Here is a 16,124-nt window from a genome sequence, read left to right on the forward strand (position 1 = left end):
TGCACGAATGCAATCTTCTTCTGTCATTTGTTTTCTATTTAGATTATTGCTTTTAGTGTCCTTGAGAAACGTACGTCTTCATGCAATGACCATGAGCAATGGATTTTTGGTTTATCAGCTTGCCATTGATGTCGTTCATCAACTCTTAAGTGAGAACACAAGATTGTTGTTTTGCTTAATCTTTTAGACTATAAGTTAATTTGTTTTTGTTTTAGTATTGCTTTTCTTACACATTCACATTGGAATACTTGAGTGTTGATTTTATTAAATCATATCTTAACATATTGAGGTAAATAATTCCATTAGTTTGTAAACTCATCTTTGTATTTATTTTTTATTTCTTTTAAATCCAAGAGTGAGACAATTTTTTTCGATGCCTTGGCAAGAGGTGAGCTTAATAGAGGGCTTGGAATAGGCTCGTCTAATTTATAAACAACCTTTCTATCCCCAAGGAATGTACCAAGGAGCTCATACTTACTGGAGCTTTATAATATTTATCTCGAACCCTGAGAAATTACGATTATTGTAATTTAGCCAAACTTATTAGTCCATTTGATCTTCTGAATGTTGTAACATCTCTTTCAATGTATCAAGGCACTTACTTACAGGCACTAATGATGTTGTAGCTTAATAGAGGGCTTGGAATAGGCTCGTCTAATTTATGAACAATCTTTCTATCCCCAAGGAATGTACCAAGGAGTAATAATAAAGCTGTACTGCCGTCTTGTCAGCTCATACTTACTGGAGCTTTATAATATTTATCTCGTACAATGATCATAACCCAGAGAACTTGCAATTATTGTAATCTAGCCAAACTTCTTATTCCATTTGATCTTCTGAATGTTGTAACATCTCTTTCAATGTATCAAGGAACTTATTTACAAGCACTAATGATGTTGTAGCTCTGACCTTCGTCCATTGCATATTGTGGGGATACCAAGACTACTGGAGTAGTTCTAGTGTTGTCTTTTGTTTTTTAGGGAGGGGTTGCGGCAAGAGCTCTTCATTCTTAAGATTAGCTTGAAGGCTTTGTGAAACATTGACAAGTCTCGTTTGAATCCTACCTTGAAGCGAGAGTGAGGTCGTAAACTCTGCTTGCTACTTATCTCACCCATGGACCGTTTATTGGTTAGCTAGAGGTAATTCAGATCTCGTATCAATATAAGTTGGTGATTGCACCTTAAGTTAGCAAGTAGTAATTAAGGTCGAAGGGCCTTGAATGGCCGTTCTTGGAAAATCTAAGCTCTCTGAATCATTTTTAAATTTCCGACGCCTGTACCAAGTTTTTTTCGACGCCTATATAGATATGTATTCCGACGCCTCTTCCGATGTTTTTTCCAGTGCCTGCACCAGCACCTATACCAACCGACCCCGTAAAAACCAAATTCGTGTGTCTTTCCCTGTGCATTTCTCTTGTTTGTGCGCCTCTTCTCTTGCTCTCCTCCTCCTCACCTACTGTAGATCTGGTGCCCAACAACTTGCCGGAGGTGAGGATCTTGCTTGTGGACTACTCCTTAGCATCAAGGTGAGATTCTTTTCAAGTTTGCTTGTAGGTTTAGGGTATAGGTTTAACATTGTGTGTGTGTGTGTGTGTGTGTGTGTGTGTGTGTGTGTGTGTGTGTCTGCATTTTTGTAGGTTTGAAGACGTTTACAAGACTCTTTCTTGCTCAAATAGGCTGCATGTAAGTGCTCGAAAGTTTTATGCATATTAAAAAAAAATTAAATTATATTGTATATTGACAAAATAAAATTTCATTCATTAGGATTTCAATGCTTTAAATTTTTATGCAATTTTGTTTAGAAATTATGCTTTGGAAAAAACTTGTTTTGAAATTATGGTTTGGGATAATTTTGATTTGAAAATATGCAACGGAGAAATTTTGTTTTGAAATTATGCTTTGAAGAAAATTTGTTTCGAAATTATCCTATGGAAAAATTTTGTCTTGAAATTATGTTTTGAAGCACTACAAGAGGTTTTGTTTGTGACGCTGTTAGCGACGGAAATACACTGGGTTTTTATAACCCCCGGCGTCGCTAAAACCGTCGCTAATAGCGTCGCTATGAGAGCGTCGCTATAGGCGTTGCTATAAGAGTCGCTATATAGAGACGCTCATAGCGACAGTTATAGCGACGGTCATAGCGACGTTTACACAGAAGTCTATAGCGACGCTTATAGCGACGTTCCAGAGCCATAAATAGCGACGATTATAGCGACGCCCGAGAGAAATTTTTTTTGGTGACAGGGCATTGAATGCCCTGCCACCCATCAACCATATTGTACTTGATTCACTTTTTAAAAAAAGTGCAAGGGTAGATAATAGACCCAAAATAGTCACCCACAAGATGCATTGTTTGCAAAATTGACAAGCATAAAATTGACAATTGTACACATCATAGGCAAAATGAATTGATTGGCAAATGTAATAATGACAATTGTACAACATCATAGGCATAAAGAATTGATTGGCAAAATGAACTGCGGTGACAAATGTAATAATATACATGGTTCAAAAAGACGTATAAAATCCGTCTCATGATACATAAGCTATGAGAAACCCTAAACTAATGCTATCTAGCTACGGCTAAACTGACGTCGTCTAGTCAGACGTCTCATCGCGTCCAAGCGGCGTATCTGTCGGATTCTGCAAAAAAAGACAATAAGACAGCTTTCAGTAAGTATAAACATATAACGACATTTATAAAACAATACAAAAAATAGAAAAGAGTAAACCCTAATACTAACCATGCCGCCGCGAGAACTGAGAATGTCCATCAGGGCGTTTAAGCCCTTCCTGCCTGTGTACTCGCGCTCGTACGGTGTGGGATCACGTCTTGTCATCGACCACTGTCAAAACATACAAAGATTTCATTATGTTAGAATTAAAAAACTCATAAACCCTAAACTATCGAACATAAAGAGCAATGCGAAAACACTTACAAAATCGGCCTCAAATGATGCCCATCCACCGCTCCCCAAGTGGTGCGAGCTCCCTGCCTCTACTCGCGCTCTGGCTGCATCCTTTTGTTGCTTCCACTTGTCGGGATTCTTGCGCGCTGCTTTCTTCGCATTCTTCCAATCTTCTTTGGCCAGCCAATCTGGCCTGTTCCACCCATGCTTGATTGCTTTTTGCACTTCGGAACGCTTGTGTTTGCAGTATTCGCGCATTCGAATCTTCATCAGGTCTTCATTGAAGCGTTGATCCCGTGTTGGAACGGGAAACTCATCATGAAGTATGCTGATGACTCTGTTTTTTAAACCACTTGGTACTTCACTCCATTTGTTTAGTATGTAGTATCTAAACAGCTGAGAGCAAAGACCACGCATGCGCGAGATCACCTTCTTGCCGTCATCATCCATGATGATGCCGCCGCTGAAGTCGACGGAGTAAGGCAAGCCCTCTGGCCGGTGACGCGTGAACCCGGGTGTCCCGGCAGGGGTCTCTAGCGGCGTGTCGATGGGGGTACGGACGTTAGGTGTCTCCACCGGCGTTTGGGCCCTGAAGCGAGGAGTGTCGACTGGGGTGGCTCCTGGCGGAGTAGGTAGAGGTGTGTAGCTGCTAGGAACAGTTAGCCGTGCAAAACCTGGCGTAGATGGCGATGCTGTGGCTGGTGTGGGGGCGGGCAAAAAAAGGGGAGGGTAAAGAGCCTCGTCGAACACGAGGCAGTGTGGAGGCATCGGCGGCGGAATCCCCACAACAACCGCCACCGCCACCACTAGAGCGCCGGTGTCTAGACGAGTGTGAAGATCGTCTCGTCGACACCGAAGCTTCGGAGCGCGCCGAATGCTCCGAAAGAGAGGGAGATGCGGATGGAGTAGGAACGCGCGATGATGCGCCAGAGCGATGACGCTCCACGTACCACTGTCTCTGCTGCGATGACAAAGAAGAAAGAAACTCCTCATCATCCATACCTGCATTGAACACACGAATATTTAAACTTAATATTGAATGAATAGAGTAGACAATGATGTAAAGACCATTAAATACAATGACGTAATGACGCATATAAATACAATGACGCAATGAATTGAGTGATAGAAGAGGCAAGTCGAAAACTCAGAATTTTCAATCAAAAGATGTGAGCGCGAGTAGAAAAGAGCGTTATACACCATGGAAGGTACTTAGAGAGCCAGAGCTTTTACAACACGGAGCAAAATTCTTCAAATAAAATATTTGTGGCTTTAAGAGATCTCTCTCTCATCCTCGCATAACTCAGCATAACTTCCTATATCTATATTTGGAGGTCATTTGGAGGGCCTTCTAAGAAAATGTATTTTTTGCACTCTCTCTCTAGAAAAAATGGCAAATAAAAGAGCTGGGTCTTTCATAGTAAAAGTTCAAAAAGTGTACTTTAAGTAGATTCCTTACTCTTCTGAACATTCGTTCGTAGTGATTGAGGGATAATCCTCTTTTCAGTTGCATTGAATGAACCTCGTCAATATGGAGGGAATGAGGCTAACATGGAGGGAGGAAGGCGCAGCCGCTATTCACTTTCCATTAAACTGCACATTTGGCTAATGGCGCACTCCTCAAATGGCACAAATGTTACCCAGAAACGAGCCAAATATCACCTTCACATTGATTTGGACAATGAGTACCAACCATTGATTAAGCGCAGTAAAACAAACACACATATACCTCCCGCTTCCATAGACACGCTCAGAACTCAAGGAGCTAAACACATAGATATCTGGACGAGAGGCTCTCTCTACCCTAAGAATCCAATGACTAATGCGTCTCCACCGTTTGTTAATCCTACAAGCTTATTGACCTTTGCTGGTGATGGAGAAAAGGGCCTTCTGGGTTATTGTAAATCACTTACAAGAGAAGCTGAAACTTACAAGAGCATTCTCCAAGCTCAACAATGTGAGATTGTTCGCCTTTCACATTTACATTCTACAGATCAAGTTACCATTTTGCAACATAAAACAGAGGTACAAGAACTGAAAGGAAAGGTGCGAAGTTGTCAAATGAAGGACACCATCTTGGGTGGTCGTATCCGAAAGAAGAAATTGCGTAATCTTGAAACATTGCAGGTTGCATCAGGAGGTCTCAAGAAAAGAATCCGAGCATTAAGGTGATGCTTCTTGGTTGGCTACATTGTCTTAGTTAAGTAATCTTTTTGTTTTTTCTTGTTATGCATTGTTTTCATGTGCCTAAATAGTGTTAGTGAAGATGTAGTGGACCGCTTTATTTCAGAGAACTCAGTGCCTGCAAAAGAGATACAAGGCACACTAAGGTGCTAGGGTACAACCAGAGGAGACAATGAAAGAGCCAAGTCAGCCAGTGGAGGAGCCAAAAGAGCCTATGGCTGAAACCTAAGATGAGGAAAGCAGGCCTATAGATGAGCAAAAGGATATGGATGAGGAAAGCAGGCCTAGGGATGACCAAAATGATATGGATCAGGCAAGGATGTATGAGGCAAGCCGATCAACCGAGGGAGAGGAAAAGACCTTGGAGGAAACCTTGAATGAGGCAGAAAGAGCCATGGGGGAGACCCCTGATGAAGATGTGAATGATGACTATGAAGATAAAGCAGAGGAGAGCAACAACGACATGAACACTACAGAGACCCAGTATGGACCCTTGCTACCTGTGGATACGGTTGTTCCGGTAATGTCTATTCAAGTATGGCAAAATATGTTCAGCTTCTAACTACTTATATGTACTTGTCAACTTTTACAGAGGTTGATTATCTTGGACGTCAATGGATTGCTGCTGATGCGGGTGCCTCTTGGTGACAGAGGACCCTTTGAGGATTTGCAAACGTTTCGGATGGGAACTTGTTGAGTCGTGGTTCGTCCAGGAACCAAGGAATTTATTCAGTTTCTTCTTCCGCGCTTCAGAGTTGCCATATGGTCTTTAATGCAAAGGCAAAACTTGTCGCCACTAGTTGCAATAGTTTGCAGTGTATGCCACGCTCACACGTCAGATTTTGCCTTTTTGTATGATCAAAGAAAATGTGTTACCGTTGAGGGCCACTACCACCCTAAAAAACCACACTTACCTCTTTTGTACAAACCGTCTAGCCAAATCGGTGTACCCTTTGATGCAACTAATACACTACTAATTGATGATACTCCTGAAAAGGGAGAACTAAATCCGCCAGGAACAACTGTCTCACCACCTTCTTTCGAGGGGCATTCCTTCGATTTTTACCTTGAAGACATTCTGATTCCATACTTACAGAAATTGTATCTCAGTCCATTGTTCACAGACGAGTTTGTACTTTCTAATGAATTAAGATGACTCTTCTATCATGTCTTTGTCTTGTCTAACATAGAGAGAGAGAGAGAGAGAGAGAGAGATTTGACATGGTAAAGAAATGTATTTCAAGCACACTTTTTCACAGGGCACAATTGAAAAATGAGCTCAATAAACTTCATGTCTTGAAAGTCATTTGTATATACTTGGGTTCACAAGAATATCTATTACATTGACACTACTTCAACCCGACCATCCAACTCTTTGCACAAAATATCTTTTTCCCTTCGCCGCATCACCTTACGGCCAGCTAGGAAAAAGGAAAAACCTGATAGGTCCTTGTCCATTGACTCTTCAATTATGTCATGCCGCAAATGCTGAAGACTGCATAGCTCCCTTATTGTAACCACCAACAGTAGGCCATGCTCTTTATCAATCACTTCCACATCCACAGCAGGATTATCTTCCAAACCTGCAGAAACCTGGTCCATAGGAATGTACTTACCGTTGAGCATTTGTGATCGCATATACCAAAACGAGAGTAACAGTGATTGGCTTGCAATCATGTACTTAACAACTAGAGTATCAAGCGCGACCTCGCACCGTAAACCAATCTCTTCCTTTGCATACCATCCTTTGTCAAGAAGTTTGTCACAGGATGACTGCTGAAATGACTTGCACATGAACGTAGTTTTCGTAACTCGGATATTGTAGCTATGAAACAGCTCTATGAAGAGTGCAACAGGACAGAAGTTTGCAATTCTAACCAATTTGGTAGGAATAGAGCTACGTAGAGACCTTTGTATATCCTTGTAGAGCTTACTTCGCATTGCCTCCACCATTGTTTCCTCGGGAACTGGCCAGTCCACAGTGTTCTAATCGGTTGGTAGAGGCACTTTCACCAACATGCCATTCTTATTCCCTGAGCTGAGTTGGTAAAAGTGGTCATAAAAAAAGATTCCCTCATCACCCAGTCTTTTGCTACTCCTCTCTGAATACTGTAGAGAACCAATGTGGGCATGAACAACATGGAAGAGGCCTATTATGCACTCCACAGGCTCCCATTGCTCATAAGAAGAGGGATAAACATCTGCAATATATATAAGAAGAGTTAAACTAAGAGTATCAATAAGTACAAATGACAAATCTAATGTAATTGAGCTGTGAAGAATGGAGACATTGCTCGTAACAAGCGGGAGAAACATTGCAAAATATATAAGAAAAGTTATAATGAGAGTATCAGTAAGTTCACATGTCAAGAGTACTTATAATTGCAACGTGGTTGATGTATATCTGATACATTTCCACAGTTTGCTATCACCTCAGGATGGGTAAACACATGCTGAACAAGAACTTCCTTTACAGATCTTTTGCCGATTTCAACTTTGAAATCCAACACTCTGGCCTTCCATGCTGAGCGGTAAACGTTGATACCACTAGACCTCTTGGGTGTTCTTGGTTGCATGAGGACCCATGAACCTTTGTTTATCCTTTGTCCAACCCATTGGTTCTCTGCACTTATTGAAGCTGGTATTGTAATTGAGGATATGCTACTACTTGGCCTTCTAGGCAAAGTGCAGTTGTTGGTTGCTGGTGTGAGAGACAGTAAACACCTGGAGCCTCTTGGGCGAGAAGACGTGGACGCCATAGCTCTCAGAGAAAAGCTTTAGTGGAGGGAGATTCACTTTGAAAGCATTCTAATGGAGGGAAAGTGTTTTAGAATTCCAATATCTTGTGCGGGCTTAATGGTCACCCTCCAGTACGTTAATGACCATAAGAGAATATCAGAAGTGGGACCACATGCAAGCACCTAAAAGCTCGGTAAAAGGAAGGAAATTACGATGCTACAATCCTAGATTCGTGAAAGTTTTATGCTATTTTCCTATTTTTTGAGTCTTTCCACGTACTTTCCTACGTAACGTAGCCTTCGTGCTCATTGGACGCGCTCTATTTTTCTCTCTCTTCATATGGCCCTCCAAATGACCTCTGAAATTTCCTAATGTTATATTGTGTTCTAGAGAACTCCATAAGTGAATGTCTTCTCTTGGAGTTTGATTGGTATGCCAAATTCGACCTAGGATAATATACTCTTGACTTGTTACTAATAGTGGTATTCTTCAAATTGGACCTTCATGCATAGCTTGGCAATCCTTTCACAAAAATCAAGTCGATACGATGAGTACATTCAAGATAAGATAGTTAAACAAGAGCTATTGTGCTTGGTGATCCTCCTCTCTAAGGCCCGAGTCACATTCATCCAGATAGGCAAGTTGGAGCATGAGCTAGTCCAATAGAAAACACCACCATGGACTTTCCCAGTAGCGCATAGCGGAGGTCATGGCCTTCTAGTTCAGCATGGGTGCTATCTCTTGACCATCAATGTCCGTCTGATGGCAGCCATTTCCCCCCAAACCCTGCCCATGGTGGCTTACACGTAGATGATTGGTTTGCAAAAAATGAAAAGTCATGTTCATAATTTTTAACCAGTTTGCCATCCGCCTCGTGTGACTCGAGGCACGTGCCCAAGAAAGGCCACATCAGACGCCCATTTTGTGACATGGCCTAAGTCAGGAGGCTTGAGTCTTGACAATGCCACCAAACATAGAAGGAAAAATTACCAATATACCCCTCTAATTTGTGGATATTCCCAATATACCCCTCAAATTTCAAAAATTCCAAAATGCCCTTATGTCTATTTTGGGTGGATTGCTCTGGATCTTTTAGAGTTTATTCCTTTTGACAATTGAGATCCATTTTTGACTGCTGAACACATAATTTCTCATGAATTAGCTAGCAAAAAAAGGCATTTTCCTCTAAAAATAATGAAAGAATTCATTGTTAAACCCTACGTAACCATTTCAAATTCTAGTTTTAACATCTTACAATAATAGACAATCAATCTTCTTATGAAAGCTACAAAAAAAAATTGTCATTGGAGATGTTTAATCTCCTGTCCATGGGTATTTTGGGAATGTTGGAAAGTTTGAAGGGCATTTTGGGAATTAGAAGGAATTTCCACAAATTAGAGGGGTATTTTGGTAATTTTCCCAACATAAAATGTAGAGGTGAACTTTTTACCTAGGTTATTTTTCTAGCGTTGAACACGGAGCTCGCCTATGGCTGCTTGGCGCGTTGCATCACTGCGGTGCCCCGCTTCCGATGCGCTTCTTTGCAGGCGCATGTGCATGAAACGCGTCCATTCCGCCCTTGTTCCCCAGCTTGCTGCAGTCTCCACGACTGAGGTGCCAGCTCGTCCCTCGATATTGGTAGCGGATCAAAAGCTCACGGAGAGCGGCCTCAAGATTCTGCCAATGTGGACTGCTTCTACAGTCTCTCACCTGCGGACCTCTGCGCGAAGATGTCTCTTTGTGACGCACTCATCGTAGGCAGTGATACGATGGTGACCCGGCAGCTCTTCGAGGCTTCGAAAGGCCGCCTCAAGGTTGTTGGCAAGGCGGGTGCAGGCCTTCTCTATGTGGATCTTCAAGCTGCTACTGAATATGGTTGTCTTGTTGTGAACGCCACTAACCCACACCCTCAATCGGCAGCTCTGCATGTTCAGAGTATTTTGAACGGTGCATTCTCATAGCCATAACTCCACTAATTAAAAAAAGGGATCACTGTGAAATGGGTTTCTCAAGGTTATATACATACACTGGCTCTACAGCACAACACCACATGATAAGTCATCCAAAAGAAGCTATGGAGCTCAATTTACAGATATAATACGTCCTATAATCACAACATCAGTGCCTGGCTTTTGTCGTCTCATTTTGTGCTGATTGTTACTTAAGTGGTTACTTTGGACCTCGTTCCACACTAGCTAACATGATGTTTGGATGTTGTTGGCTGACGACTACATGCTGGGGCAAGCAAAGTCACAAAGGATTAGTAGTACTTCATTTTTCCTATTAATTGTGCTCATAAGAACTTTTGGTGGTGTGCAGAGATGCGGGGCACCAGAACTTCCTTGGACGTTGCCGTTGTGGGACGGGGCAAGGTTGGAGCCATACAAGCATCGCTGGAAGAGAAGTCGAAAACGGATGCATGGTTATATAGGAGCCGGTTGTTCTTTGGCTCCCATCACCCTCATGGTTCCCTCGATGATGACAGTTGGAGACTTGATTCCTTTGAGTGATCACTTGCCCTCGTAGATGTTATCTCTTTGCATGTATCTCTGACCACAGCAACGAAGAAGGCTTTCAATGCTGAGATCTTTGCCAGGCTCCAGGAAAAGGTGTAACGATCATAAGCGATGGTGAAGGTGTCTTTGATAGGAAGCTCTCCTTGAAGCACTGGACAGTGGGGTGGTTGCGAAGGTACTTCAAGACCGTAATTAAATGGTATCATGACAGTGCTTTCTTTCTCAATAGAGCCCTTTTTACCGAAAACCAAGTGAAGAGGAGAGAAACTAATGCTTGACTTCACTACAAGCAATTCTGTATGCTTCCAGGCCGGGTGTGCACAACGTAGCTTTTTTCGATGAGGCTTTGACTCATTTTGGACTTTGCAGGCCTTGTTCACAGAGGAGCCATCAAAGCTTGATAACAAGCTGGCCGGTCATAAGAATGTTATCGTGAAGCCTCATCCACGAGCAAGCATGACGACGTTTTTTTTTTTTTTTGTATTTATTTCTTCATCGAGCCTTCTTGTCATATTTATTCATGTTGGAGAATGTGTGTGACTAGGACAGCAAGGTGATGCTATGGAGATTGCAGAGGAGGTCCTCAGTGCTTTGCAGGGAGACATTCCTCTCTCTCTGCTGTGAATGCATGGGGGGTGCATAAAAATGTATGTGTTTCCGCTAGAGATCCTGGGGATATTTCCAGCAGCGATAACCTACTAAACGTTGATGAAAATCTGTCTTTTTAACAGGTGCTTGAATCTCTAGCTCCATACATGCCCTTAGCAAAGAAACTTGGCCAGCTTATGCAGCAAGTGGCAGTCGGAAGTGCAGTCAAAAGTGTGAAAGTCTTGTACAGAAAATATTGGTGTCGGCCGGTAGCTGTGAGAAACCTGGAAACATTTTTGCTGCGTCCAATGATCATCAAGGGATTGGTGGAAAATTCCAGGACAAAGGTAAATTTGGTGAATGCAGATTATCTGGCAGAGCAGCAGGGCTTGGTAATCGCAGAGGACATCGACCTATCAGATGAAGAGGAGGGCTTTGTAGGAGGTCGTCTGAAGAGCATACAGGTGAAGACAGCCCAAGTGGAGTCCAAGTTTGCAATTGCCCAGCTTCCGGATTCCGGTGAGATAGCTTTTGAAGGCAACTTGAAGCATGGGTGCACCCCTCGCCTCTTGAAGGTAGGCAGGGTCGATGATGAGCCGAGCGTGGTGGCATTGCAGAGGATTGAAGGCATACCAGCTGTAGAGGGGTTGATGTTTCTCAACTTTTGATTATGAGACATGGGTTCGATAGCTTTCGATAGCACTCAATAGTGTGAAGAAGATTATCTCCTTTGCACTCTTGGAAGCATAGCACGCGTCAAATTTCCCCTCCTTTGATCTCCCATAAAAAGTAATTCCCATGCAATGGCAGATGCCTCTCCTTTCTTTTCAAGTAGCCATTTATTATGTTTTTTTTAATAGAACAGCTATGAATGTCCATACAAGAATTCAAAACATAGCTTGAGGCCCTTGTCACACACGTTTGCTTGGACGTGTGCGACTTTTGAGCTGGCTTGTTTTTCGCCATAGCAAAAATATAACTTGGCCGGTTACCCCTTGCTCACAACAAGCAAGCAACCGACAATCGATTTGTGAGTTGTGTTACACAGTTGATGGGATGCACACCTGCGCTAGCCTAGTTGGATGCTAATCTTTAGGAAATACACTAATTTGTAGATTATCCCCCGTCCATGTGACACAAGACACCTAGGAAAATCCTTTTTGCTTTGTATGGCAGCTCTTGTGTGACAAGGACCTAAAACTTGTAAAAATAGCCAAGGAGTTTCTTTATTAATTAATTAACACTAGATTGGTAATAGGACATTTTTATGTCCTCTTAACCAAGCAATTTCCTAGAATTATTCCAAGAAAAGCCAATGTGTTCTTAGAGTGTTTGATATCCACAAAATAGCTTATGAGCTGAAAAAAACTTAAGAGTTATTTTGGGCTATGGATTCCAAGTCTAAAATTGTCTTTCATGAGTACGTTCGAACCTAAATTGTGTCAGATAACGTGTACTACTTTTGCATATTTTTCATAAAATTGGCCATAGAACATTTGTCATTATAAAGGTTTACAAATGCTTCTAATGCATGGATCGATACTCTATGTATTTGAAGTTATGATCTATTCATAAAAATAATGTCATGTAGATTTATGGACAAATTTTGCACTTTGATAAAAATTTTGGCAATGTATATGCAATAGAAAGGCAAGTTTGATTGTGCATATAGACTCATAACTATGTCTTGTACTTTTCTTTGAGTTTTGAGGAACCTAATACCCCCCATAGCAAACAACACAAATTCGAGAAAAAAAATTCCCATTTTATAAAAATCGAACTCATGTTGAGTTAGAAATGTATCATGTCAAATATTGCTCAATTCTTTCAATGAACATGGTCAATTTGTAGGTTACGTCCAAATCTAAGCATGCAATAGCAATTTGGGTACAAGTATATATGTTTCAAAGAGATGAGATGGCCACAATGTGGAAGCCAATGTTTTCATTCGTACAATTTTTGGGCTTTGTAGTTATGTCTAGAATTGTCATAGGAAAACATATATGTTTGGATGTTTTTGATGCTTTGTGGGTGTTAGTATGAAGGTGAATTGCCAAGGTGTATTGATGTAAAACATATAGATGAGTAAATATGGGTGTAGTCATACAAACGCAGATGATAGATATGTAGGATACAAAAATGCAAGTTTTTTGTACTTAATTGTATGCACAATAAAAAAAATATGGGGCTACATCAACCTTATACTTAAATTAGAAACCCATTGAAGTTAATGGGAAAAATAGATCTGTTGTGTGAAAAAATATCTATATAGTGTAATATGCGTTAATCGTGAAAATATGCTATTTCTAATCAAATGCACACAGGTGGAAAGTGAAAACATGATTGGTACGACCATGGCAATTGTGACTAGCTGAAGAGGTTAAGTGTTGAATCATTCCTACCATCAAGCCAACAGGCGGTTGAAAGAAGTGTATGCCACATTAGATTTGCATGCACCCGTATATTGGCGCAAAAACTTTGTATAGTCACTCAAGGTTTATGCCATGTAGAAATATGCAGGCACGGGCCTGGTGATACATTTTGAGATTGCAAGGTTTTCTTGTCTTGACAAAGATGCAGTTATTATCAAAAGCTCTTTGGTTAACCTCTATGCCAAATGTGGTCTTATTGCCAATGCACAACAAGTGCTTCAGAGGTTGTTGAAGGAAAAAGCAATTGCTTGGAATGCATTGATTGATGGACACATTGAGGGAAAGGATGGAATTGCGGTGATGGAGTGCTTCAAAAGGATGCAACATAAACTTGTTCTTCTTGATGATGTTACATTTGTTTATTTAGCGAAAGCTTTCAAACATGTAGACGAAGAGGAATGTAGAAAAATAAATGGAGAGCTCGCAAGGAGCGGTTTGTTGAAAGAGGATAGCTTTGTTGAAGCAATTTGTGTGATTCGTATGCAAGATTGGGCTCTCTTCTTAAAGCACAAGAGGTTTTTGACATGCTTCCTGTGTGAGATGTTGTTTGTTGTATGGCGATGATAAGAGGATATTTTGAGCAAGGCTGCATGAAAACAACTATAGCATGTTTTGAGTAGGTGCAACTCGAGGGTGTAGCTCCACATGCAGTGATATATGTATGTAGTTTGCAACTTGTGGTAGCATAGGACATGTAGTTAAATGTGAGGCTTTACACAGGGAGATTGCAACCATGGGTTTTTTGCATGGAAACTCTGTTCTTGGTATGACGTCAATTGATATATATGCCCAATGTGGCATCTTTATGAAAGCACAAGAGGGTTTCAGTGAGCTTCCATCTCGTATAAACACATCGCTTGAACTTCACTTATTATTGGCTATTCAAAATGTGATCATAGTGAAATTGCATGTTTTTAGCTGATGCAATTTGATGGTGTACTGCCAAACACAACTATATTTTCTGAGTACTTTGAAGGCATGTAGTAGTATAGAAGCAATTGAGAAGGGTGAAGAAATACATGTTGATAATGAGAAGAAGGGATTGTTGGAAGAAGATATTGTTTTCGAGAACGCTCTTGTAAGTTGTTTTTGACATGTTTCCCTCTTGAAATCTAGTTTCTTGGAATACTTGGATGTACCGGTATGTAGAACATAAACGTGGTGTAGATTAAGCGCATGAACCAAATGGGTTTTTCACCAGATGGTATTACATATGCTTCTATTTTGAAAGCATCTATCACTTTACAAGATTTGGAATTTGACCAAGAAATGCATGCCCAGATGTCTAAAAATGGGCTACGAGAAAAAGACTCCAGTCTTAGGAGCACTTTGGTTGATATGTATGCAAAATGCAATTCACCTGCATAAACATAGGAAGCTTTTGATAGACAGAGGATGCAAGATACAATTGCATGGACGAGTCTGATTGCAAGATACGCTAAAGTCGGCCAAACTGAGAGAGCTTTGGTTTACCTTCAACAATGCAAGGGCTCGGGACCTTAACAAGCTTGCACTAAAGGTATTTTTGCTTTCGCTTCTTAGTCTTTGCACGAATGCAATCTTCTTCTGTCATTTGTTTTCTATTTAGATTATTGCTTTCAGTGTCCTTGAGAAACGTACGTCTTCATGCAATGACCATGAGCAATGGATTTTTGGTTTATCAGCTTGCCATTGATGCCGTTCATCAAGTCTTAAGTGATAACACAAGATTGTTGTTTTGCTTAATCTTTTAGACTATAAGTTAATTTGTTTTTGTTTTAGTATTTCTTTTCTTACACATTCACATTGGAATACTTGAGTGTTGATTTTATTAAATCATATCTTAACATATTGAGGTAAATAATTCCATTAGTTTGTAAACTCATCTTTGTATTTATTTTTTATTTCTTTTAAATCCAAGAGTGAGACAAGTTTTTTCAATGCCTTGGCAAGAGGTGAGCTTAATAGAGGGCTTGGAATAGGATCGTCTAATTTATAAACAACCTTTCTATCCCCAAGGAATGTACCAAGGAGTAATAATAAAGTTGTACTACCGTCTTGTCAGCTCATACTTACTGGAGCTTTATAATATTTATCTCGAACCCTGAGAAATTGAAATTATTGTAATTTAGCCAAACTTATTAGTCCATTTGATCTTCTGAATGTTGTAACATCTCTTTCAATGTATCAAGACACTTACTTACAAGCACTAATGATGTTGTAGCTTAATAGAGGGCTTGGAATAGGCTCGTCTAATTTATGAACAATCTTTCTATCCCCAAGGAATGTACCAAGGAGTAATAATAAAGCTGTACTGCCGTCTTGTCAGCTCATACTTACTGGAGCTTTATAATATTTATCTCGTACAATGATCATAACCCAGAGAACTTGCAATTATTGTAATCTAGCCAAACTTCTTATTCCATTTGATCTTCTGAATGTTGTAACATCTCTTTCAATGTATCAAGGAACTTATTTACAAGCACTAATGATGTTGTAGCTCTGACCTTCGTCCATTGCATATTGTGGGGATACCAAGACTACTGGAGTAGTTCTAGTGTTGTCTTTTGTTTTTTAGGGAGGGGTTGCGGCAAGAGCTCTTCATTCTTAAGATTAGCTTGAAGGCTTTGTGAAACATTGACAAGTCTTGTTTGAATCCTACCTTGAAGCGATTGTGAGGTCGTAAACTCTGCTTGCTACTTATCTCACCCATGGACCGTTTATTGGTTAGCTAGAGGTAATTCAGATCTCGTATCAATATAAGTTGGTGATTGCACC

The 16,124-nt window shown here is 40.7% G+C and overlaps 1 protein-coding gene and 1 pseudogene across 2 annotated transcripts; both read left to right on the forward strand.

Annotated features, from left to right (window-relative positions):
- Window positions 1–9,319: 9,319 nt before the first annotated feature.
- On the forward strand, window positions 9,320–12,285 carry LOC147445586 (D-3-phosphoglycerate dehydrogenase 2, chloroplastic-like; annotated as a pseudogene). The gene is made up of 6 exons (XR_015189920.1): window positions 9,320–9,516; window positions 9,594–9,778; window positions 10,151–10,522; window positions 10,717–10,811; window positions 10,922–10,994; window positions 11,079–12,285. The product of XR_015189920.1 is annotated as a D-3-phosphoglycerate dehydrogenase 2, chloroplastic-like (transcript).
- Window positions 12,286–13,289: 1,004 nt separating this feature from the next.
- LOC147445587 (pentatricopeptide repeat-containing protein At3g02330, mitochondrial-like) lies at window positions 13,290–14,735 on the forward strand. Its single transcript, XM_086524606.1, has 5 exons — window positions 13,290–13,298; window positions 13,446–13,882; window positions 14,088–14,256; window positions 14,344–14,445; window positions 14,535–14,735. Exons 1-5 carry the CDS (start codon window positions 13,290–13,292, stop codon window positions 14,733–14,735), a joined length of 918 nt encoding a protein of 305 aa, XP_086380732.1.
- The last annotated feature ends 1,389 nt before the right edge of the window (window positions 14,736–16,124 follow it).

Source organism: Adiantum capillus-veneris, chromosome 12 (assembly GCF_014529385.1).
Source record: "Adiantum capillus-veneris isolate H3 chromosome 12, ASM1452938v2, whole genome shotgun sequence".
NCBI lineage: Eukaryota > Viridiplantae > Streptophyta > Polypodiopsida > Polypodiales > Pteridaceae > Adiantum > Adiantum capillus-veneris.